At 39.2% G+C, this 27,057-nt stretch overlaps 1 protein-coding gene across 4 annotated transcripts in view; it reads right to left on the minus strand.

Annotated features, from left to right (window-relative positions):
- FBLN1 (fibulin 1) overlaps positions 1-27,057 on the minus strand; it is an 82,460-nt gene that overhangs the window by 41,237 nt on the left and 14,166 nt on the right. For all 4 annotated transcript variants that reach the window (XM_075051807.1, XM_075051809.1, XM_075051811.1 and 1 more), the window contains 7 exons: positions 25,375-25,474; positions 17,465-17,600; positions 11,321-11,492; positions 8,749-8,808; positions 6,434-6,535; positions 4,384-4,521; positions 2,000-2,137 (listed from right to left, as the gene is read on the minus strand). In XM_075051807.1, the coding sequence (XP_074907908.1) occupies positions 2,000-2,137; positions 4,384-4,521; positions 6,434-6,535; positions 8,749-8,808; positions 11,321-11,492; positions 17,465-17,600; positions 25,375-25,474 (846 nt within the window). The remainder of the gene's footprint in view (positions 1-1,999; positions 2,138-4,383; positions 4,522-6,433; positions 6,536-8,748; positions 8,809-11,320; positions 11,493-17,464; positions 17,601-25,374; positions 25,475-27,057) is intronic.

Raw genomic sequence — 27,057 nt, forward strand, 5'->3', positions numbered from 1 at the left:
AGTGTGTGCTAATATAGGTAGTAGCTCACTCCATTTTTACAGAGAGATAAACCACTGCTCACAGGTATTCACCATGAATACCCTACCCTGTCTTATGGTAAGTTGTCCATGTAAACACATAGAATGTGAATAGCATATTTATGTATTCATAAGACTATGCAGCCCTCTACCATCCATCAAATGTTACATCTGTTTTTTTACAAACTGGACATCATATCACTTTGTGACAAAGATAACCTTTGCCTGGCAAGAACCCACTATAAAGTAGAATCTCAGAAAATGTAATAAGATGAGACTAAGCTGTATTAAAGTACGACCTGGTGTGCTATATCTAGCCAAGAAGGTAAGGAACTCACTGTTACGCAAGGTTAGCATGTGCTATTAGTTTGGGAGAAAGGAGTTTCAGAGTTGGGAATCAGTGGCTACAGGAGGTACTGAGGCAGCCTTTGCTGCCTGGAAATGTTAATGTAACGAAGATCTGACAGTTTGTAGGAGCAGCACTGCTTGTGAGTGTATGGGCTTGCATCCCATAACCTTCAGCAAAGTCCAGCTTCATGTGAGTACTTCTCTGCCTAAAATTTTCCCAACTGTTTCACTAGGATATTAGCATCATTTTACACAGGGGGACTGTTAACTGTTGAAGAGCTACTGTGTTCCAGTTGGTATGGTATGGTATGGTATGGTATTAAGTACAGCATCCAGCTTGCAAAATGTTGGCTTCCTGAAGATGGGGAAGGGGATGTAGTATAATGTGAAACATTTCAGCCAGGCCTATCCCAGCTCACTACAGTGTAAAATTTTCAACTTATGAAGACAGTGGATAGACAGGGAAGTTTTCATACTTCTTCCCCTCAACACCACACAGGGCAGCATTTGATTCACAGTGTGTAAAATTAGCCTGTGAAATTGTTCTGGTACATATTTTGAGCAAATGCATTTTAGGGGACATAACTATTGCTGCTGCAAATTGATGTGGGTTTACTAATGTCAGTGAAGGCAAGCTAACTACTAACTGCCATGGACCTCGTGCTAGCTATGGCAGATACACGTCTTCAAAGGGTTTGTTGTGCACAAGCACTGGCCCCTTCATTTTAAAGGCTGCAATTTTGTTTTCAGGCTCAGTGTTTCCAGTGTCAGATTTCGGCACTACAGGGTATGATATGGTCAGGAGAACGAGGGGTTGACAATGAGCTAGACTTGGCAGCTACTGCCGCTCAGCCAGTTCCACAAGTCCAAGACACACCACGCCGATGGGCAAATTCAAAGTTAAGTTGAGACTTGAAAACACTACTCAAGGGAATAACTGATAGATTTGTAGGTCACATTAGACAATTCCACACAGACTCTGCTGGAAACCAGTAATTCTAACATATTTATATAGAGGTTATAATTCTGTTTTGTAGGAGTCTTGGAAACAAGGCATAAGTCTGACAGATTGTAATCAATCTTTAAAATAAAACTCCTCTCCACAGTGTGTTACAACTGGCCCACCATTCTCATACATAGTAAGATTCTTGATAGGCTATAACTAACAGGGGACAGGTCTGGAAAGACCTACGTACCTGTAAAACCACGCATACTAATATCAACAAAGTGTGTTACAGAGGATGTAATAAATTACAGCTTTTTATACTAAGCTTTAGCTAAAACCTTTTGGATGGAGGTAGATAAAACATATCACAATTTTTTTTACAAATTTTGTTTCAGATAGAATACCCAAAGACTTAAGGAAAATGTTCAAATGCAGCTAAGTGCCTTAGGTAACCAAATCTCATTAAAAATAGAGATCTAGTATTTAAGTCTTTTATTTAAATGTTTTTCGTCTGTAAGTCTTACCTGTGGGACCAAGCCTGTCTTTAAAGGAGCAGAAAAAACACATAGTAGAGCAACGCATACATGCATGAAGAATGACTTGAGAAGCTCAGAACTCACCCAGTGAAACTACAACTTTTCTCATAGGCAACACTTAATTATTCACTGAGTTAAGAATACGTCTTACCAATACAGTTGCCTAGCGCATCTTGTATAAACCCATTCATGCACTGTAGCTTGGGTCGGCAACGGAAAGATCCTGGAGTATTCTGACAGATAAAATCGGGGGGGCAGTTATGAGTACCAGTCTCACATTCGTCAATATCTAGTACATCACAAAAAAAAATTGTTAGTAGGAGTTTGACAGAAGCTTTTTCATCACATTTAAAACATAAGACACAGTTAAAAATGTCAGACAGATTAATCCTCAGCGTACCTTCGTGCAATTCAGTGCAGTGACCCAGGATCAATCTGACCTACTACCTCAAACAGAATCTCAGTAAAAACAGGTAGAGTAAGTTAAAGATTTTTTTATTATTTCATTCTTAACATTATATATGGGGGGGTGGGGGGTGTATTTATTATGCTTTACAAGTTTAGTTCTCACAACTAAATGATTCAAAATTATTACAGAGCACCCGAAACATCGTGTTCAGCAGTCTTCAGCCTTGATTCAGCAGTGTGCTTATACATGGGCTCAGCTTTGAAATCAGTAAGATTTAATCATATGTCCAAGTACGATTTTAATTTTAACCTTAGATCCAATGCAAACATTGTTCATTTCTTTCATAAGTGAATTAATTGGCCTTGATTCTCATCCATATTAAGGCTTGCAATATCCTTGCATTATTGTGCTTTAGAATGCACATAAATACGATTTCTGCTCACTTTAATATTCCATTCCAGTTCAGAATAGACAATAAATATTTGTGAATAAGTTATGGTTCAGATAAAGCAAACAAGGGCTCATGAGGCTTCATTCACAAATGTAACCCCGTCCACATAAAAGCAACTAAAAACTTAATGTTTGCCACCTTGCAATGGGACGAAATCTCCTAAAGCTATTAAAATACAGAAAGTTTATAGCAATAGGATGCTTCAGCCTTCGCATTTATGCAGCTGACACAACAGTAGATGCAATTGCTTATCCCTAGAGCTTTGTGAGACTTAAGTAATGATTGTGGAGCCCCTTTTAAGTTTAGGATGGGTTAATGCCGAACTGGGTTCAGCAGGGTTCTACATGTTGCACAACTCAGTTGTTTTACTTGGCATTTAAAAATCATACACGAAGATTATTCATTTTCTATTCTCATTGCCATTAACATAACATTAATAATTAATATTATTAACATATCTTATCCAGATAAGAAATTTCTAACATTAATGGCATGCATAATTTACTGTCTGTACTCCTTTTTTTCCACCAGAGAAAGATTGTTAATACTTGCTGGTAAGCTATTTGTTGGCCTAAATCTGATGTCATTCAAATCAGCAGAAATTTTACTTCAAAGGGATCAAAGTTAGACCATGATACTTTGAAAAACATTGTCTGTATGTTCTGCAGGTTTTGCGTTGAAGTTTGTTCGCCAGCTGTTTTATTCAATCTATTATTCATCACTAATCAGTTTCTACAATAAAACCCTACCCAGAATTTTGGTTGAGTTAATTTACTCAGTGGAATGAAATTAGTCTGTTTATAAACAATTCTAAGCGCAGGGGGAACAGACTTTCTCATAGTGGAAACCAATTCCACATCAAATGGAGTTCGCTGCCGATGTATATCTCCGTGAAGTTAGCATGTCAGGTGAAGTTATAGATGCACACAACAGCATACACTGAGCTAGATGCAACTTGAAATCAGTCATTTCTTTAGTAAAAAAAAGACTGTTACCCTTGTGTTCAAACATAGCTAGTCAAGAACAGTGCTTTTATCTCTTTTTCATTTTTAATCCTTAAGAATGTTGTGATTAAGAAATTAATCCCTTTGTAACAAATTTAAACCTCCTGAGGATAAAGGCTTACTTTTTTAAAAAGATGCATCTACCTTAGCATTTTCAAATTGAATCACCTAGTCACTCCACTTGCCACACTTCATTTCACACTCCAAAGTGTGCAAACTTGATTCTTTCAGGTGAAACTAAACCATTAAGTATGCTCCAGGAGCAGGATTTAGGCACTCCGTTCACTAATGAGCAACCAATTCACAGGACCAGACTAGAGCTAGCCAGAAGTAAACACCAGAAAAATGCATGTGGTCTGAATGCTGGGCCTTCAAAATCAACTGTTTCAGTTCCCAGGCCAGCTCCTGTCATGCAACACAAATTGTCAGTGTAAAATAAATGTAGTTATCTCTCCTGGAAGTCTTTGTTGTAGTCCACAGACAGCCTGATCTGGTATCTGCAAGGTGACAGGTGGAAAATCTTTGTCCCAGAAGAACTAGCACTGTCTGTGTGTCCCTGTATAACTACAGCTTACATGTGTATTTACCAAAGGTAAAAGAGCATGACATGATGATGTACTTATTTTTTTTCTTACATCTGGAAGATTTCAGTTTCTCTGCACGAGACGTACCTTTGCAACGACTGTCATCCGTTAGTTCGTAACCAGTTCCGCAGCTCGTGTCCCGCTGACAGCGAAAGGATCCTAATGTATTGACACAGGTCTGTCCAATCCCACAGCTGTGTGTCCCAGTGATACACTCATTAATATCTAGAATATGCAAAACGATTAAAAAAAAAAAGAAAGTAAATAGGAAACATGAAATCCCTGGGAAGAGATGAGGTCAATGGGTAGCTGTGGGCACACCTCCAACGAGTCATTACTTTGAGCATCAGGATACAAAGAATGGTGTGGATTTGGCCTCACACTCACACACCCACAACATGGCTACTCATCTCTCCTGTCAGAGCATGAGCCAGTAAAGACATTTTGACCCCGCTGGTAACAGCACTTATGACTGCTGATTCACTGTACTTAAGAAAGAGGAGGAAGTTGTACTGAGTGAGAGCAAAGGGCCAACTTCATCTGATTCAGCCCAGTAGCAGATTATAGTGACTGTATCAATGAGGCAAACTTTCAGAAATCCTTCCCTTGCGCTGCCTCCCACCAACATATGGCTTAGGGACTCCTCGAGCCACAGACTGCAACTTTCTACTTAATAGCTACTGATAGACATTTCTTTTGTGAATTTTTTCATTTTCTCTTTGAACACGTAAGAAAAATTGGCATCCACGTGTATCAAATGTAAAAGTTCTTCCTTTTTATATTTCACACTAGGTTAGTGTTAATCCGACCAATCATCAATATCTTTTTTATATTCTGAAGTTTGTATCTGAGCTACTTACCTAGACTCGCTCTTCAGTCAATGACAAAAAAAGGCACTCCCGATGAGTAATGCTTTTTATCCTAGAATAGCTACAGAACAGGCAAGATGAACTGTGCCCTGGAAGTGCTTGTTTCTCTCAGTTAGCAACAAAAGGAGTCTAGACTGACTAGCTCAGAAGCAAATGTCTACATTGCACATGTCTGAAGTCAAGTACAATGAGCTCTATCCCAGCCCATTTCATTTTATGTCCCTTTAGTTCTTCTCCTGAGAGAAACTTAACAATTCTTCCCCCTTGACTATTCCCATATCACTCACACTAGCCAAAACTTTCATCCTTTCTGTCAGTTGTTGTGCTGGTTTTGGCTGGTATAGAGTTAATTTTCTTCATAGTAGCTAGTATGGGGCTATGTTTTGGATTTGTGCTGAAAACAGTGTTGATAATGCCAAGATGTTTTTGTTAGTGCTGAGCAGTGCTTACACAGAGTCAAGGCCTTTTTTGCTTCTCTCACCACCCCACCAGCGAGAAGGCTGGGGGTGCACAAGCTGGGAGAGGACACAGCTGGGACAGCTGACCCCAACTGACCCAAGGGATATTTCAGACCATAGGACGTCGTACTCAGCATATAAAGCTGGGGGAAGAAGGAAGGGGGGGATGTTTGGACTGACAGCGTTTGTCTTCCCAAGTAACCATTATGCATGATGAGCCCTGCTGTTCTGGAGATGGCTGAACACCTGCCTGCCCATGGGAAGTGATGAATGAACTCCATGTTTTGCTTTGCTTGCATGCGTTGCTTTTGCTTTACCTATTAAACTGTCTTTATCTCAACCCATGAATTCTCTTACTTTTACTCTTCTGATTCTCTTCCCCATCCCCCTGTGAGGGAGATGAGTGAGTGGCTGCATGGTGCTTAGTTGCTGGCTGGGGTTAAACCATGACAGTCCTGTCCTTACAAGCTGAGGAATCCTACTCTATTTCATCTGCCTTATCAATTACTATCTACTATTGTAAAAGAGAACATGTATTTTATTTTGGTTTTATGCACAACAATAAATTCAAGATCTTCTGACTCTTCTCCACTCTAAATCCTCTATCTCTTCTACTGATTCTTTCTTAACTCCATCTTCCCACAACTCTCATTCCAACACTCCATTTAAATCAACTTTTAATGATCTCATCTCTTTCCCCAGCTGGCATAAGCATATTCTGAACTCTTCTGTCTGGATCTTTTTTTATCTATTCCTGCTGTTTTAAAGCAATGATGTTGATAATCGAGGCAATAGTTTTATTTCTTTTACCTTCACAGTTGACACCATCTGGTTGAAGCTGATACCCAACAAAGCAGGAGCAGACGTAACTGGATCCTGTGTCTCTGCACTGCTGAGAGCAGGGCCCACCACCTAATTGGATATTTTAAGAAGTCTGATATGTAAGAGGCTCTTCACAGGAACTGAAACAAACCATTAATTTACAGGATGCTTGCTGATTTATTTAGAAAAGCAGATAACTGAACACACACATATACAAAAGAAGGAAAGGGCTAAACACTGAATGAAGCATTTGTAATCACTGGATTCTTTTAGTTCTAAAAATGAATACAAGAAGGAACTAAATTAAGGCATCGCTCATGGCCCATCATTGTTAGAAGTTGAAGGGAAAATGCTGATGAGCTCAGACACCTCCTAAGGTTTTGGCTGGCAAGTTAAAACTTTATATGGTGATTACTGTAAAATAAGGAAGACAAGATCCATCACCATAAGCTAATGAAACGTTTTCACTATTAGCTGCATTAGGCTTTATTTTTAGCCCATCATTATTAGGACAATACTCCTGCATTAGCTATAGCACATGCTCTTTTCCTGCTCAGCAGGCAGGAAACATGAAAGGGAGAAGAGGGTATTGTGGGTGACAAAGGCTTCAGAGAACCTAAAGGAACCAAGACTTACTACTGGGGTACTAAGGACCTAGTGAGATGTGTGCAGGAGTCACAAAGGATGTGAAAGAGAGCTGGGGTTATTCTGGCAGGCAGAAAGAGAGAATACTATAGGAAATTTACACAAAATTTGGCTCATCATTAAGAAAACTTACTTCTGATCTTGTTAAGAAATAAATTAATATTAAAAACATTTCATATTCTCACAATAGAGAAAAGGTTATATACTTCCAACTACTTGTTGTAAGAGTACTGATATTCTTAGTACAAATAGAATCTGTCTTCTTCCATTTTTCAGAATAGCTGAATAGGCATTAAACAAAAGGTTTGCGATAAGCACAACCAATGTGGGCAAAAGCAGCTATAATACTTTAAACTTTTGAGTGAATTAAAATAATTTTTTAATTTGCAACAATTTCTAATGAGGACAGGGCCATTAATACACTACAGAAGATTAGGTCTGTACACAGTACTGGCAAAGGCAATGACATTAGAAGTAACCACAGTCTTCTGGTTGAGATGGACAGCTACCACTTTCTGAACCTCTGCTAACACTGAGAGGTCCTGTCAGCCACAGTAAAACCTATCGTGGAGGTGCTGGAAGAACAGAATTAATTTCCTTATATAGCATGAAGGTGCTCCAAAACAAATTGCTAGAAGTTCCTCTGCCTAGGAAATTTGTTTCCCCTGGTGAAGTTTGGAAAATCACAAGTAATTCTGGCATGCCAAGTTTACCAGAAAATATACTGTAGACAGAAACTCTAATTTGTAATTAGTCATACCAATTCATCTCTTGCAGGCAGCTGATTAACTGACAAATGCAACAACTGATTACATAAAGAAATAATGCTAGGAAAATATATAACACATTTTTCTATGTCATCTCTTGTAATTAGCAGCTGGAGACAAAGAGGAGAGCCAGGGTTGGCTTTGACTAGCTAATGACCTAGTAGACATTTCCATTCTCTCTTGAGTGTAATAGCTATACAGCATGCAGCACAGTAAATCATCTCTCAACTGGAATATAAGTCTATTAAATTGATTTTATCCTAAATACATTACTTAGTTCTGAAATGCTTGTAGAAAATAATAAATCACTGCTGTTTTAAGTTTATAGACATGTAAATTGCATGCGACAAGCAATAAATCAGAATACTTAGCAGAACAATATCCCAATAACACATTCTTCCCAGGAGGCAGAACAGCCTGACTAATGAGGACAATAGCCGCTTTTCTTCCTTTTTTTCAGGTGATGCATCTCAAAAGGAAACAAGTTTCATTTCATATTCAATCACCCTGATCATCCCAAGAGAGGAATAAAAGAACGCACATATTTAATATAGGATCCCCATGTTCTGAAGAATCCAGAGTACTCCACGGGTTCAATGGGTAACACCTCTGAGGTACTACCCACTAGTAGTTAAATAAATTTAAATGTATAGTCCAAGCTTCAGTTGGATAAGACGAACTCCACTATGGGAGACAATGCCTTGTATTTAGGAACTTTTGAGGCATCACATAATGGCCTGCTATTTCTTAGAACAGATCTTCATTCTGTTATTTTTACCCATAACTAGCCTAGGCTAAAGGTTTTGGCTAATCTCTAGATCTAAGTTTGCTTCACTTTTATTGGAGACAATCACAAAAGAGCTAGCTAACAGGACTAGTTACCTGACTTACCTCTGCAGCCATCATGCAGATAAGGATCTTCTTGGTCTAGTTCCTCCTTTGAAATTTCAACTAAAAAGAGGAGAGATAGGCATTAGAGGAGAAAGCACTTTTCTTCTCACAGTAAAAAGCTGCCTGCTTGGGACAGGACTCAGACCAGGGTTCTGGATAAACCAGGACAAAATTAAAGAGCATTATTTACATATTTTACAGCTATTTCACACTTAAATTTGACATTCAAATGCACATAGCCATGGGGCATTTTCCATCTGGCTGATTCAATAGGAAAATCACACTGTGATCATAGATTACATATGGGTTGAGATTTTCAAATGCAGGTTCTTAACATTAGGCTTTTAACCAGAGCTTAACCTCATTTTCATAAGACATGTTGTTGAGGCATGCTTGGCTTCCACTGACTTTATAGTAGCTTGGGGTACTCACAGCTTTAATGAAAATCAGATTAACCTCAGTTATTTATTTAGACTTCATTCCAAAAAGAACTCCACACCCAACTTTTGGGCACCTACTTACAGCATTCTTTCAAATGTACTTCATATACCTTAATTCTGAGAGCTCTGATGAGCGGTACTTCTATGTCCATGTGTCCTGAGAGTTCCTTCTCTCCACACAGAGGACATAAAAGAGCTGAGTAAATCCACTCCCTGAACCCATTGCTTGCCCAAAGGACTAGCTAATGGACTTCCTCCAATCCTGCCACTTTGGACAGAGGGGAAATGGTAGGTTGCTAGTGAGCTGTGTAAAAACACAATCTCAAAATACTCTGGTTATTGAATAGGAAGCTTAGTCTCATTTCAGTGATTGTCCATAAGCCTATTCAACCAGCAGTCACTTACAAGCAAATAATATATCACGGAAGTGAAAGCAAGTTTTTGTGCAGTGGCACAAGGCTGGGTTGGTACACTGAGTCCTCAAGCCATAGGGGTACATTTTGGTCACACAGAAGCTAATGAAATCAGTTTGCCCAAGTCTGATCTGATTTTGTAGAGGTCTCTGGGGACGCAGTACCAGACATTACTCTTTACATGACTAAGAAAGTGTCATACAGGGAGTTAGCTTGCCCCACCCTGTGCAGCAGAATGCCTTGCATGCCTTGCTATTGCACAACACAAACACAAGGTGCTAGTCCAAGAAGCTGCCTTAAAAAATGGAGACTGATCTCCCCTTTATGACTAACAAAGATGTCTATTCATGCTGCCTGCTCTGCCTTTCTACAAGCAATTTTTATTGTCAATAGGGATATTTGGCATACATTCAACGACCTGCTTGTTTCTTAGTTTAATGATAAGAACATTGTCCTGCCCTGCTTGTTGACATAGACCTATCTTTGCAACACATAATGGTTATTATGTGTGCCATAATAACAATACTAACCACATGCATAATGGTTGTTATGCGTGCCACTTGCCCACAAGGGTAAGTGGGGAAATACTGTACGCTGTGCTCACAATTATGGATTTTCAGGTGTTGATATATTTCTCATGTCATGCAGGTAATCTTGAGTCTGCCATGTTTTGTTATTAGCAGAGTGGTCCAAGTACAAGGTATCTACCAGTCCAGTTACTTCAGCCAGTGCTAATGGACAAGGGGAATTCCCCTGCTGAGACAGCAATACACAAAGAAACTGGCAGGGTAGTTCTAAATGTTACTGGGTATGTGTGTACACTGACATAAGACAGATTTGAAAAACCTGAAACAAGTCTGATAACACACTGGCTCAAGCAGACAAATGCAACCTTTTGTGGTGGGGTTTGGGTTTAAGTCATTGATTAAGATGAGGTCTCCCAAAATCTGTCACTGGTGATCTGCAAGCCAGACTGCATGTTTTCAGTGCTCAGCTGCCCACAAGGGAGGCAACACTATAAAGCATGACTTTTCTGCACTTTCAGGTCTGCCTGCTAAGTGAAAAAGGCAAAAAAACCCCAAACCCAGGTCTGTAAGGGTCAGTATGTCCACACTCACTCGCTCTCTTCAGCTCTGTGGACTAGGTGTGGAGAAGGGCATCAGGAGCTGCTGCTATCTAGACACCCCTCTCTTTTGAAAATGTCAAAAGAAATGCCAATAACACGTTTCCCCGAAATGTTCAGTTCTCCCAGACAGTCCAGGCATTTCAAATGCTCCCAGTTTGTGGGCATTTGCCTCTCACACAAAAGGCAACATCTGGATTCTGCCAAGCTGGCAAAGGCCATTTTAAATCCAATTAAAAGCATCGGTTGTCGAATTTCTTTTTAATTAAGAATTTATCAGTGGGCAAAATACTATTAAAAATTAATAGCTTATACTCAGTTACCAAGATAAGATCATTAGTGGCCAAAATAACCTGTCTTACAGTTAAGTTCTGACACCAGGAATTGAGTGACCGCTTTCCAGCTCTTTCAGCCTCCTGTACACAATGTCTCAGCTATTACTATTCAAAAAAATGAGTTCCAAAACATGCATCATTAAATTACTCAGAGGAGATCTCAAGTTAGAGGAATTCCAACAGAAATAATTTAAAGTACAAGCACTCCTTGTACCCCATATCATTTTGTGTCTCACTCTTTTATATTGCAACATAAAATACCTTGCTCCTTTTTAGGAGCATCATCACTGACGGATACATCAATGCCTTCTTGACCCTTCAAACAGCAAGCTCTGAAGACAATTCCACACTGGTATCCTATCTTCGGGTTGGGTTCACAACTCTGTCCTTGAATTTGGGCAGCCTTTCCCAGCAAACAACAATAACAACATATCTGTTAAAAAAAAAAAAAAAGTCAAATCCTAGCGCTGAACAAATCAATGCAAATTTTGTCAGTAGTGTCAATAGCGTTATCTCACTTTGGCAAACTGATGGAAAATTTTCTGCAAACTCTTTAAGAACTCCTGGTATACCTAGGCTCAGACATTTTAATTGTAGTTGAATTCCATGAGCTCTGTATCTGGCCTGCATAGAGCCAAGCACAGAGCCTGGATCCAGTTCTCACAAATATTGTGTATGTGTGAATGTGTGTGCAAGGTGATGTGAAGGACCAGAATGGTCCACATATGTATATGGAATTTCATTGCTCCCTGCCTCCATAGCCCAATTTCAAATACCAGTGAACAGTGGGAACTCTTAACATCTCTGCTTCCCTTTTGTGTCCAGTTCAATTAAAATGGGACACGATCAATGAAGTGCATAACTCAGTTTAATTATAAACTGCTTACTCAACCTCCCAGCAAAAAATACACCTCTCTGAACTAACAGACAAACAAGCAAACAAGCATGATTCATCCAAGGTTAGTGTTAACAGGTCATAAAGAGAAGCTCTTCTGCTCTGAAAAACAGACTACAGAGTCAAACATTATCTAAAAGCATCACAGTCCTGACATGGCTTCCAGCAATGAAACATGATCTACCTCTTCCAGACCTGCTGAACTACGCCCCGGAATACACCACAGAAGTGAACACAGGACAAGTTAATCCCATGGAGGTTTCTTTTTCTTTTAACTGAAGGGGACACTGCTGATTATTCATTTTTCTTCCTTGCTGTTAGAAAGCAGCAAAGATGTCTGGTTCTCTGGAACTGGTGTCTGCCAATTGCTACTGTCATGTAAAAGCAAATTTAAGCTTTTATTGTTAACTTCACTATTCTTCCAGACACTTTTTTGCTTGAAGAAAATAGCCTGTGCCATTAAACAGAGCAGATGGAATGTAAAATAACTAAACATGGAACTAAATTTCTGTAATTCTGTAATTCGGTGCTTTAAGCACCACACCTATTGAAAAGAAGGCAACTATTACATTTCTTTCATTACTCTGAGATGTATACCCTGCCTATATTCTAAGTTTTCCCTTATATGCTATTATATGTTTCTCTCCACAAGGCAGTGAAAGGCTCTTTTAAAACCTACAGCAGCATGAAAGTAAAATAAAATCTTTTTTCCTTGTTTCTTCAGTATTTTTTACTTTCCAGCATTTTGAAGTATGTAAGCATGCTATTCTGTACTTTGTCTTTAAATACACAGCTGAATCCTCTCCCTGCTGCAGAATGCTGTATGGCAAGAACTATTCCCTCCTGGCCAGTGCTGGGGTGTTGTTTCATGCCCACCGTAACACTAAGGTACATGTTTTCTCTTATTAACTACTGTTTGGTAGGATGGTTCCTCACTACCCACTTTTTTTACTCAGTTCTCCAACTACTTTCATCCAGTGGCGGATGCTCTGGTTTCATCACTAATATGTCTGGGGTATTTCCATCTTTTCTTGCTTTTCTGGATAACTTTAGAAATAAATACTTGATGATCTCTTCCAAGAATTGCAACATTTCTGAATATTTATTCTAACACGTCTATAATTTTGTTGGATTTCCAATTTTCACAACCATAAATTAGAAGACAGAAATGAAAACTGAGCTGAAGATTTTTTGTTTGACTTAAGCTTGCATATTTTTGATAACCAAATCTTATTTAAGTTACCAAATACAGCTGATGCCTTGCCAAATTTTGACATTATATACTTCTGGATATCCTCACTGGCTTCTACTGTTAGTTATATGAATTGACTCAATCTATTTCTTTGTCTTGTCACACAACTCTCAGTTTGGGAGTTATAGAGTTTCTCTGGATTTTTTTGTAAAGAGCGATCACTAATTGCCATTCTTGAAGTGCTGAATAACCTTATGTTCTTTATTTCTTCCAGGCTGAGCCACCACTTGAAAGACCTCTGTCTCCAGCTAATGTAAATCTTCAAGTACAGAACTTGCCAAATCTTGCAATGTCTGTAAGAAACTGTATCCTCATTTAACATAACTGTTGGAACCATTTGTTCCAACCTGTATTTATTCTAACTGTGCATGATGCATCTTGATTTAACATCTTGATAATGATAATAATTTATGTTGCTATACCACAGCCAAAATGATCCGGAGATGGAAAGTGTCAAACGTTTTCTTAACTGATGTTTATGGTAACTGGCTTTTAATATTGACCCTAGAAGATTCTGCACTGGCAGTCCTAAAGGCTAACACTTCCTGTTCAACTAAAGAAAAAAGATGGAGAAGCTGATGAACGGCCTTGTGCTCAGAGCACAGCCGGGACTCTGTAAACTCGCATACATCTCCACATCTCTCACCTGTGAACTGGGAAAGTCACTTTTTCTTTCAGTTCTCTCACTGTGGAATGGTAGTAATATAGCAGTGATAAGGCTAGTTTAACTCATGTTCATGGAGCACTCTGGTATTCTGAGACACAAAGCAGTATGTCAAAGATTAATCTCAACACTTCCTTTTTCATACTAATTTTTTCAGGGTTGTTAGTCTATTCTGAAAGACTTTAATCCTTTAGTCCGGAGTGCAGTCTAGACTCCTATTAGTTCAGTTCTTGATGTGTCTGCAGCCATTTTCGAAAGATTGCCAGCTGCCCAGAGGCACGTTGCAATGACCATTCACCCATTTGCTAGAACCATCGCTGCCTTCAGGGATGGTACAATCTAACAATCGAGTTGTTATTACACACTTTCACTGCCTGTAAGCCTTTGCTTCTTAAGTGATCCCAATAATAATCTCAAACATTTTTTCCTTTGCCTTTCCCCTGTTATTAGCAAAAGGCCATGCAGCTTCAAAGCCATGCCTTGATCTTCGTGTCTGGATACAAAGCTGTGTCCTACTTGAAGTCCTATGATCCCTTGACTGCTCTTATACCTGGCCTTCTCACAGAAAGGAATAAAGATGGAAGAAAAAAAGGAATAAATAGTTACATGTGAGAAGTTTCAAGATTTATTTTTGGTGTGATTAGGAAGAATCTGAAATTGCTTTCATCAATAAGCTCTCTTAATTAGTTAAATTTTCTAACAGTTCTTTATTCTTTATGTCACCAGATAAATTACCAGATCTGGAAGGGTGAACCATGTATTAACATTGCTTTTGTGTATCTGTCCACAAGAGGTCTCTCACTTGCTGAAATCCAGACTAACTAGTAGATGCTATGAAAAACAGACAAAAAAATACAAGTAACTCAGTGGAATTTTTCAGAACTTTCTAAGATTTGAACAAAAATAGAAAATATGTTCAACAGTCCAAAGCAATAAAACTTTTGCTCTCACCTGATACACACAACAAAAGTATTCTTGACAAAACTGGGGAGATAAGGCCGTATCTTGATCTTTGGAAAAAGAAAGTACCTATGACAAATGCTGGGGAAAATGTCCGAGCACCTTAAAGAAGGTCAAATTGCTAGAAGGTTCACTCCTTTCTCCAGGGCTGTTGTGGTGGAAACTTTCATAAAACCATTTCTACATCCCCTGTATCGGCAACAAATCTGGAAATTGATTACTGTCTTTTGATGAAGATTTTAAATATTAATTTTGCATCCTTTCTTTCAAGGCAAGAAAAGCTATGCTTCCAAAAAACGGAGGAGTAAAATTATGCCCATCATTACCTATGGCTATTGCCTTTAAGTGTAAAAGCTGAGGCAAGTGTTTTCAAAATATGGTCTTTTTATCTTCTTTCCAATTGCAAGTTTTGGATTCAAAAGAAAGATTAGCTGCCTCATTTGCTGCAAAGTGCTGCGATTAATCCTACTAATTGAATTACTAAATCAGTCTTTCTGCTTCCTTGAAGGAGACAAAGAAGATCCAAGAGATTTCCTATGCTACCTAAACTAAACAAGAACAGACCAACTCAGGCAAAACGAGATTCAAGCCCCTGTGAGATGGGCTTGGTGTGAATTAAGAAGTTTGTTTACCACAGCAGGGCACAATTGCCAGATACATGTATGTCTCAAGGTCATCAGATTCAAAATGTATTCAACAAACAAAATGATGAATTGTTCACTGATACTAGATCATAAATCATTTATGTCCATCATGGATCAAAGAGATTATCTACAAAGATACTCCTACAGCTAACTCAGTACAGTTATTATTTAGGATATTCCTATTGGGGGGGGGGTGGCTGGGGCAGAACATGGCGCACAAAAATTAAATAACACTGACTACGTTTATACCAGTAAATTAAACAGGGACAGAATATGGCCTCAGGCATTGTCCCACAATCGTCCGTAATGTTTAAATATTAGCAAGCTCTACTGGCAACTAACATCCTCTCAGACAATGCTGAAGCATATTTGGAGGTTAGGACAGGCCAGCGAGTGTTCCCAACAGCCCTCATGCACTGTGTTTTGCAAAGGAAAGATGTCAGTTATGTGACATGAGCCCAGTCCATTTTATTTAATAATACAGCTGTCACCATGAAAACCTGCCATCTTTAAAGAAGTCTGGCCATTTTAAAAAGCAAAATCATTAACTCTTTTTCCTCATGCTGACAAGCCCACATAGGGAAACATCAGTCAACTGATGGACGTGGGTTTCCTTGAACAGTTGTGTTCTGATTTGTCTCATGTCATGTGTTTAAAACAGTGCTGCTATTATAAACCTGTCTCTGGTAGCAAGCGCTTGAATCTGCAGAGTACTCGCCATTGCAGTCCTTGTTCATCTGTTCATAGCCCTTCAAAAGTACTGACACAGAGGGCTAAGTATTTTTTCATGCTACATTCAGATTGCGGTGGACAGGCTTCCTAATGGTAAAGGCTGCACAGAGGAATCTCTGTGCTAGGAACAGGGCATACCCTGGACGTGGTCAACAGGTAACATATGTCCTCTCTGGGGGACACGCTCCACCATGGGACAAAATCACGCTACACATGCAGACAAGTTTGTGACAACCCAACAATGCCGGCCTCATCAGCATGTGTTACCTTTCTTCTACTCACAGCGAGAACGTGGATTACTTCACAGCCCTGGCATCAGCAGCATCCTACTGCCAGGAACACGATCAAGCAAGCATTTTGAAGAAATACGAAACTTGCGAATCAGACATCGTCTGCCATCTTCTATAGAGTAGATTTTTTAACTGAATGAACCAAAACATTCAGCATCTTTGAGCAATGGCAAGAATTAAAATCACTCTATTTTCATCACTACTGAAAGAAATCCGTAACAGGACCAGAGCTGTTCATGACTGGGTCATGGTCAAGATCACGATCTTACTGGTGGAACTTTCTTCCCAAAACACTCTGCAGAGTGGTATGTGGTATGAATATGCTCCCTTTCAAGAAATGAGAGACAAAGACAGTAATAAAGGCAGAGGGCAGGGCACAAATTAACTAACGATGCCAATGATAGGCATTTTTATTCTAATATCATATGCTATTATCACAAGCTTTCAGATGTCCCCATTCAATTGTAAATCAAAGTCATGTTAACTAAGGACACATACACAAGCTGGAATTGTAAGTACGCTCAGAGGATTAACTTCAGCCCTACCCCTTTGGACCACCAATACTGAAAACCACTGAGTTTGCTGTTAGGCCGTGAGGCTCTAATGAAAGCCAAAGCCTGAAATGCATCCGCGTTTCTCACCCATCCCTTTCTACAGCATTGATGTCTTCTCTTCATGCAAAAGTAGTTTCCTAGCCAACTACCCGTTCAAGACTTTCAACCCTTTTGCATTCTACCCTCTGCCTCTGCTAAAATGTAACGAGACAGTCTGCTTCACTCAACAAGGAACTGTTTCTCTCAAAAAAGCACAAAGTGGACAGCCTTAACAGAGACATGAGGTGTAGATGGGAAAAACTTGTTTATGTGCATCAAACTGAGTACAGTGATGTTCAGGGTCAATCCTTAATACCAATCTAGACAGTCAATACCATTTCTTGAAGCCAAACAGGAGTAGCTCTAATGTCTCACCTTGAAGTATTCAGCTCCACAGGTAGAATTTTCACCAATATGTGAGTCACACTCCTCACGCACGTTGGCAAATTCAATCCCATCTGAACAGTACTGCTTCTCCAACTGGCTGCGGCAGCACTGTACCTGAGTCATGCTGACAAAAGGATGGAAGCAATGGGAGAAGAATGTCATATATAGGTCAAGAACAGATAATGCAAGTTTTGATAATTAACATTTGTGCTAGTCTTAGGGACAGAGGTTACTGTGGGCACACATTTTAGTTACAAAGTAAAAATATTCTCTAGGAGTAGGCAGAATGTCTAGGTGATATGTTTAATACAGTTTAACTACTGGTCTGCCTTGCAGTCTGTCCTAAAAATTTTTTTAAGCAAATGGATAACTTCAACTACATTTGCCACAGGGGTCAAGGTCTCCAGGACTTGCATTCTTGCACGTTTTGTGAGAGCTGGTGGCTGAAGAGAGGATGGTGAGAACCAAATTGGTGCTCCGACTGATGGAAGGGAGAAATCAGGCCCTGGACATTGTGAGAATCTGCAATCCCCCAGGCAGTCCACCCTCGCACCTGCTGCCCCTTGCTCAAACAGGTACGGCACGTTGAAGGAAGCTCAGTGTTGCTCTGTGGGACAAATGGAGATATGGGGAGAAGTGAAGATACCAAGCGAAGTCATAGTGAGAAACAGAGTGTACTGCAAGCAAGAGGCAAAGAAAGACAAAAGAGAGAAGAGTAATACAGGGCAGGAAGATGTGGAGAGGAGACAGGATAAAAATCTGCAGGAAACTCAGCTCTGTTAGCTCCACTGCTCATAAAATCATTCTACTTTATCTCGGTTTCAGTGAACAAATGGAAAACTCCTTCCTGTGGGAAAAAATCTACATAAGGAGGCTTTAAACTCCTCCACTCCTGTTGCTACTGCCACTTGAATGCAAAGCTCACTGAAGGAGTTCTCTCCCCTCTCTCCACTCTGTTTTTATGTGTAACTCTGCTTTGTTAGGTAGCATCGTGGGTGGAGCTTGCAGTTTAAAGCTCTCCCACCACTACGTCCTGTAATAGACACCAGGAAACACAGAAAAAAGTTGAAGAAGAGTTACAAATCAGATTACACATACAAGGACATAAACATATCCATGTGTTTTGTGATAACCCAATTTCACTAAGAAAAATGTCACCTGAGTTCCTAGGGGGAAAGGCAATTATCCCAAAGGCAAACAAAGCTGATAAATTCTATTTATAGTACAAAAGGGGCACCTAAAAGGCATGCCCTGATATGTTAGAGCTCTGTAAGAAATGTACAGAAAAACCCTATAAACACACTTTTATACCCATCAGCATGGGAAATCTTATACATCTTAGAGACCAACAACACTGAATGCATTCTCTTTGCTGTTAAGAGCATTCACCTATTTTTTTCTTCAACTCTAGTTATTTGAACTGATGAGTAAAATCTTTTGAAGGATTACCTAGAAATACATATATGTAAAGATACTCAGCACACCAATACCTTTTACTCTTAAAAATCCTTTATTTACACTGTTGCAAATTTTGGAAGCATAAGGAAGAGCGACAGGTTAGCTGCACCACTGAACTACAGGCTTCTCCTACTATCATCTGAGATAAGTGGATTCCTGTGCATCACCTCTGGAGGAGCTTGCCTGCTCTTGATGACCCTAGGATGAGCTTTCAGCTCCCAGGCGGCATTAGAGACTCCCTCAGCTCTAAGATCAGGCCACCCGGTCCAGCCCACTAAAAGCAGGGGACATGTGGGTAGTGGGCTCAGATTCTGCATCTCTGTGCATATTGGTGAGGCGAGGTTGTCAAACTACATTCCTGAAGATTCCCCATTCTTATTTACTGGGTTTTGTAATGGTCTGACTGTGCAGTTCTCACTTGGACAAAAACAGCTATGAGATTTCAATGCATAGGAACAAAACCAGGATAAGTTCATGAACAAATTATTCAAAAATAGACTCTAAAGTCATAGCAAGAAGTTAAGCCCAGGACAGTAACTTTATTTGGCAGAATATTTGAAGGTTTTGATATTTGATTTAGTTCCAGTTTGGAAGAATATGTAGCTTTTTTGTTGCTGAAATTCCCTCTGAAGCAGAATTTCCATTCCCTGCCCAGCTCTGGGGTGGTCTGACTGTCAGGACTTTGGAAGCCTGTAAAACCTGAACTTCAAGCCCAAGAGTGTGGGAGTTGAGACTTTCCAGCTCCTTCAGCCCTCCAAGTCCTGTTGAGGAGCTAGATATGTTAGCCACAGACAAACAAACAAACAAACAATAGCAGTCTTTCAGTAGATCTGTTTGATTTCCAGTGTGGCTTTTTTTTTTTTCCAAATAAAAGTAATCTCTTTGAAATCTCTGACAAATTGGCAATTTCAACCAAAACGAAAAAGTTTCTTAAAATGTTTCCCACAGCTGTATTCCTAAGTCATGTGGCCCACTCCAACTGTAACAAGGAATTAAACATCAATTGAATACTAGATTAAAATACCATTTGTTCATTCTCAGAACAACAACAATAAAAATCACACTTCATTGCCCAAATCCTACAGTGAAGTTGCATTGGTAGCAAATATTGCTGGAGACTGTAAACACTTGTGTGGCTGTAACAGAAGTAGAAATCCTTGAAAGATGGCAGAGAAAAATGCTAGAAAAATCTGCACAGCACTGGTCTTCCAGCTGCAACTTAGCCTGCCCAGCTGGCCATCCTTTTCCCTTTGCACACCAGCCCACGTGCGGATGGTCACTAGAGTATACCACCAAGCTCTTCAGACTCCAATACTGTTGAGATGAAGAGTGTTTCTCTCTGTCTTTGGTAAGTTATGTGTGTCTTCCTGGCTTAGACCCTAATATAATACATACCCACTTTCTACTTCACAGCAGAGTAAAGGAGCCATCTCTACTTGCTAATAGGACATCTAGATTTGTCTCTTCATGTAAAACCTTTCAACTCTTCCTGTGTAGCATTCCTATTAACTTCATGTCTACAGACAGCTTACAATATTGGTCTCTAAAAAAAAGAAAGCAGAGGAGTACTTTCCTGTGGTTTTTTTTTTTTAATTACTCATAATAATTAAAAAGGCGAAAGTCTACTTCCTCCTTATCTGCCCTATTTTGAATTTCAGTTAAAACAGTGCAACAGAACTTTATTGAAATAAATAGGAATTAACAACATGGCTGAAATCTTAAAACACTAAATATGGAATCTCTAGGAGCATGAGGCCTCACAACTGACATTCACTTAGGATACTTCAAGTAAAATCATGCATCTCTGAAAGACAAGTTTTATTCATGGCTCACTATTGAATGGAAATCACTCAGACATTTAAAAAATCCTTATTTTTGTTGCAGATGCTGACCTAAAATTAAATTTATTTCATTACTAGGTAATTTGATTATAAATCAAGTTAAGGAATCATGTTTTATATTCTCACTTTTACTTTCTGTTAAAATGTAACCAATGTAACTGATTTTTCATGGAATAAATTTCCAGCTGAAAATCTACAAGCCCATTAACCTCCACAATCCTTTCATATTTATTATTCTCCTTCCCAGAGGATGCACTCCTAAACCAGCACGGATTTTGTAATCACCTACTTTCCCTTTCATTTCTTTCCATACAAGCATTAAAATTTAACTTTGCTCTGAAAACAATGTCTTTGTTGTCAGTCTAATTTCATTACCCTCTGCCTCTCTCATTCTACTTATTAGCCTGTGTTCAAACTATGTCAGTGCTATTCATGTGCACAGTGGAAGGTCTTGGACAAAAAATATTAAACATAAAAAGGGAATGATTCCACTCCAGAATTATTTTGCAAAGATAAGCTGGGTCTTCCACCCTTAGTCCTTTCAGTTTGCAGTTCAACATACAACAGAAATGAACTTAGGAAAATTAAGAGCAAGATCTGGTATTATGAGTGCCACAATATGACAAATGAAAATAATAAAGAGTGCCTCAACAATGAAAATACATATATTCAATCATGTGTTATAAATTAGCAAAGGACTCAAGTAAAAATAATTGATTCAACAAACCTCAAAATTTATCAGCTGCGATCCATGAACAACTTTGTAGATTACATAATAAAAGTTTTCTTGATGGTGAAGGGCAAAATTATATTGATATCATATATTATGTAGAGAAATAATACTGATAACATTGTGGCAGAGAAGGACTGGGTTTGACATTATTCACAAAGTGAAGTAAGCAAGTTATCCTAAATGAGTGGGAATAAAACCCTGACAACATAGAAGACTGTTCTTCTATCCCTCTGACTGTGAAGCCAAAAATCTCAGTGACTGTGAGGCACACTTAGTAGGCTACAGAGAAGAGAGAATAATTAATATAGACAACTTCTCCAAAAATAACTTTAACAGCTTTTTCAGACATAAAACTGTCACAACTTTGATGTCCAAAATCTCAGGCTCTTCCAGACTTACAATGGCATAAATCAATAAACATCTATCAGCAGTTAAGCATCTGGTGCCTATCACTCCAAACACTCTTGTCTTATTATTTCCTTGTGTTCCTGTCTGAGTCTGTATCCAAGTGCTACCACTTGTCTCTGCTTGGGAACACAGATCACCTTTTTGTTCTGTTTTTGCACAGTACCTAGCAAAGTGTTCTGTAGCTTCTTCTTTTATGCATTCTTGCAACACTAATAATAAATAATGTTATTCCCAATGTAACTCCAAAAAGACTTCACACAGTGCTAAAGGCATGCAATTCTCATATGGAGATATGCTGTTTCTGGCCCAGGAATTAAGTTCACTTGCTAAGAGCTCTGGGCAGGGGAAACTCTTCATTTTGAAAGCAAGAAGATTTATCGAGCAGGTTGAGTTCCAACAATAAATGGCAGCCGTTTCCGGCTGCTGCAAGTTTAGGCACATCACAAGAAAATGGATGAAAGGGGAAAAAGCTGCTGTTATGACAGCCAAAGATATTATTCATCAAAACTCTACACTCGTATTTACTGATTCATGAAGACACAGAGAAAAATACTGTTCATTGTCCAGAGAGATAATATAATGAGGTATACTCATTTGTGGGACAAGCAACCCACAATAAGAGATTGCAGACATCACTGGACATTGAGCCCAGAGCCTTGTTCCAACTTAAATGCAACTGAATAACAGTAGCCAGATGGATCTTACTAATTCAGGTGAACTTCAGAGGGGGGCTGGCTCATCTGTGGTGTAGGACAAGTGAGTACATCTGCAGTTTGAACTGTACCATATTCAGCAAGTAACACTCACACAGATGGCAACTCCCTCAAGGACCACAAGAAATTTTGGGGGAAGAATGCTAAAAAGATGTTGAAACCCAGAACTGTCAGCTTGTTTCTAGGATGCACGGCAAATAAGAGAATCTCAGTGCTTGTGTGGAAACCCTTCTTGATTACTATGAATGTGCTTTAAATGCCTGGGAAAAGGTCAAGGGAGTGCAATTCTAATTCAATAAGGCAGCTTCTTCCTCACACAAACAAAATAAAAGCAAAAGAAATCCTAGCAGTGGTGGGCTTGCTCTAAGTGAAGGACTGAATCTGAGATGCCATTATGTTATTACTATTCTAAGAAGAGGATTCAAGAACAGCACGTAAATTCTTGTAAAGCGTGCTGGGCAAAGTACTCACATCCAATCTGTTCTGTGTTGCACAGTCTTTGCAAAGTAATTGCACAAAATCATTTTTACTTCAGGAACGTCATCAAATCTGCTCACTTCACAATGTATTCTTTCCTTGCATTCAACTGCTAACTTTGCAAACCCAAGCTGAAATAGGCAGAGCAAACAGCTCCATCTGGCATGAAGTAATATGGGTTTGTACACCCTAGAGGCTTGATTTTTAGAGCACGCACTCACATGATGTACACTGTCCAATGCTGTGCTGCACTAGACAGTCAAAAGATCCCAGCTGGGGTTTAAACAACCACATAGATGATAGGTGTCTGTCCCCCAGCAGCTCCCACTGCCTGTAGGTATCTAAATGGGAAGCAAGTTCTTCTGAAACTCTGTAACCAATAAGGCATCCTGTGCCATATTCTCACCTGCTTAGACCTCAGCAAGTGTAATGAACCTGGTTTTGCTCGCATCTCTGTGCAGTAGGAATAAATGTACCAAATCAGTGTCATTACCCTCATGTGCTTGCAAAGGCAATCATGCTCCCTCACTGTTCATCCTGGCTCCAGTTACACCAGCAATTAGGAGAAGAATTGGCCCTTCTTTTGTGTCTGAAATGGCATCATAAAGTGACTTTGCTGTACCTCTCACAGACATGCCAGTTTGCAATCATAACTGGAGCAAAATAGTGTTGCCATTGAAGAAAGTAGTCAAAGGTGCCAATTTTACTTAGTCATTTTTAGAGTGGAGCCAAGATTCAGGGGGAGCTGTGTTTATTTATCATACAGTCATGAATAGATGCATGAATTTATCCACTTCTTTTTTTGTCAATCAGTGCTCACGCCTCTCACAGAATATGTGAGATTTCCAATTTACCATTACACCACTATAATTTTCTTAATTACACATCAGTTATGCACAAAAACTAGATGAACTATTAGTAAGCTTTTTTCAGTTCCTAAGAAGTCCTAAAGACTCTCTAAAATGGCAATCTTTAGAAGAGTAAATTACACTTACAGCATAATCGCAACTCACAATAATCAAATGATCATTAAATCAGCAAGATTCTCGCTCCCAGATTGTTCAGTAAACTTAGTTTCCTGTTTTTCCTGCCTCTGTTTTGTCTGTAACTCTTCTGACTCTTCAAGTATTTCCTAAATTGGGATTTAAGTCCTATCTGTCAATTCTTCTGCGTAAGAGACTGCTTTCAATGCCAATATAAATGCAAAAGTCAGAAAACATGGACAAACTTGCCTGCAAGACACATTCTTTCCATAATAAAGATCAATCCAACACTTCTACTATTACCAATGTTAAATGTTAAATCACTTTGCAATCCATTTGAAAAGATAGAGGGAAGCAATGTACTCTGTTTTAAATATAAAGTTCTCTGTGAAACTGCCCCCAAACTATCAACCACAAATTTAGCTCCACAAATTAAATGTAACAAGTGTATTTAACAGCAAAAATAACACAAACTATCAACAGAAAAAATATGAATGCCCCAATCATATAAAAGATTCAGTTTAACCAAAATATTATTGTGCAAATAATTTTAATATTTTTCATTATTTCATTTGCTAGTTTATGTAATAGAAATTAGTACCCTATTAAATGTCTGCAGAATTAAGAAATCTATTTATTAAGTAAAGGTTACTATTTTCTACGGTGAAGTACGTTTGACAGAAGTCGGACACTCTGCGTAACTAGGAATCTTGAGTTAAGCTTGAAGTTCCCCCATCCAGCAATACAACTAATAATTGCAAGACAATTATCTGTGTGGCACCACACAGGAGAGACAGTTTTAAAAGGCTGTGTTACATACATACATCTGTATCTACGCAATCTATAGATTATTCATGTATAGGATCTGCTGTGATTCTTGAAAAACTTTTAGCCAAGAATTTGGACTGCCACTGGGCTAGATTCACAATCAGCATAAACTGAAGAAGCTTTGCTGACATTAGTGGAGACATGCTGAGATACATTGACTGTAGGCAGAGTCCAAGCCCTGTGAGTAGAGTACAGCAGAAAAACTTCTGACTAAGAGAAAGCACACGTCAAACAGGTTAGAGCTGGGTGACTCTACACTAGACTAACAGCAAAAATTAGAAGGACTTAATGGAATACAAGTAGGTACTCAGGTTTTCCCAAGGCTAGACATGGATTTGGAAAACTCGGATTTAAGAGCTGGGTGCTTCATTTTATAATCAGTTTTCATACTTGCCATTCCCATGGTTCTACATGAAAACATAAACTATAGTTTAATATATAATACATAACTATATACCTGCATTCTCTGGACTCGGATATTAATGGTAGAGAAGTACATATTCTGTTTTTATTTGCCCATTCAATACCCTTGTCACAGCATTCTTCCATTGAAAGATCTGCAGAAATGAGGAAAAAAAGAAAAACACAACAATATATTTAATACAACCTTAGTAAATGGTATTGCAGCTGCCAGTTAAAAAAACCCAAACAACAAAAGAGGGTCAGTTCATTTTTCCCTCCCTAATGTACACACAGAATAGTGCACCCATCCAAAAGGCAGCCATGGCCAAATGAAGCATCTGTTAGCACCTTGCAATCAGCCCAAGTGCTGGAAGTATTCTTTCCTCAGTGAAGCAAACTGCAGTTTCCCTTAGCCTTCCACAGCGACTGATACTGCAGCAGAAAACAGTTCAGATAGAGTCCTGCACAATAAAAGGATCTGATGGATTGCACTCCTTTACTATCAAAAGCAGCAGTAGCAACAAGCAACCTTTTAAAATCCTGAAGAATACAGGATAAATCACTATCTGATATGAAAGAAAGATGAATCTCATTACAAGTTAATTTGCAGAACTATTTTTTCCTGAGGTTATTATCCAATTAATCTGTTTTACTGAAAAGTAAAAGTCTGTAATTGCAAAAGTATTGTACAGAGAGACAGAAAGGTATATGGTATTTTGATCACTTAACATATGAAAGAAAAATTAATATAGATACCAACCCTGAAACTAAGGGGAAAAGCATACTGAAGGTAATTATTTGTGCAGAGTATGATTTTTGCAAAGGTACCTAATTCAATAAAACTAAATACTGTTAATAAACTGACAAGCACTACAGGTTTGCTTCATATTCCAAGTGCAAAAGTTCACTGCACAGCAGGTGTATCAGAACTTGGAATAAAACAGGAGTCACATTTTCCTATTAATTATCTTGTAGTCCGGATGCTGAACAGCTCCTTGTATAACAAATATGCAATCTGTGTAAAAAAAAAAATTTGATTATCAAGAGGGACAGCTTTCTAATGTTTTCTCTTTGATTCCTAAGTTTTCTGACTGATGGCCTTGACAGGCTGCACTCAGGACTGCTGAGGGAGCTGGCTGCTGTCATTGCCAGGCTACTCATTATTATCTTTGAGAGGTCATGGCAAATGAGAGAAGTTCCTGAAGAATGAAAGAGGACAAATGTCCACCCTGTCTTCAAGAAGGACAAGAGAGAAGGTCTGGGAAACTACAGACTGGTCAACCTCTTCTCACTGTCTGGGAAGGCGATGGAGAAAATCCTCCTGGAAACAATGTCCAAACACATGAAGGACCCGAAGGTGATCAGGAGAAGTCAGACTGGATTTATGAAGGGGATATCATGCTTAACCAACCTCATAGCTTTCTACAATGAGGTGGCTAGCTTGGTGGATGAGGGGAGAGCAGTGGATGTTGTTTACCTTGACATCAGTAAGGCTTTTGACACTGTCTCCCACAACACCCTCACAGACAAGCTGCCAGTGTACAGATCAGGTAAGTGGGCAGTGAGGGGGACCGACAACTGGCTGAACCGCCAGGCCCAGAGGGGTGGGATCAGGGGCACGAAGTCCAGCTGGAGGCAAGTCACTAGTGGTGTACCTCAGGGGTCAATACTGGTTCCAGCGCCGTTCAGCATCTTCATTAACGACCTGGACACTGGGAAAGAGTGCATCCTCCGCAAG

Source organism: Buteo buteo, chromosome 19 (assembly GCF_964188355.1).
Source record: "Buteo buteo chromosome 19, bButBut1.hap1.1, whole genome shotgun sequence".
Lineage (NCBI taxonomy): Eukaryota > Metazoa > Chordata > Aves > Accipitriformes > Accipitridae > Buteo > Buteo buteo.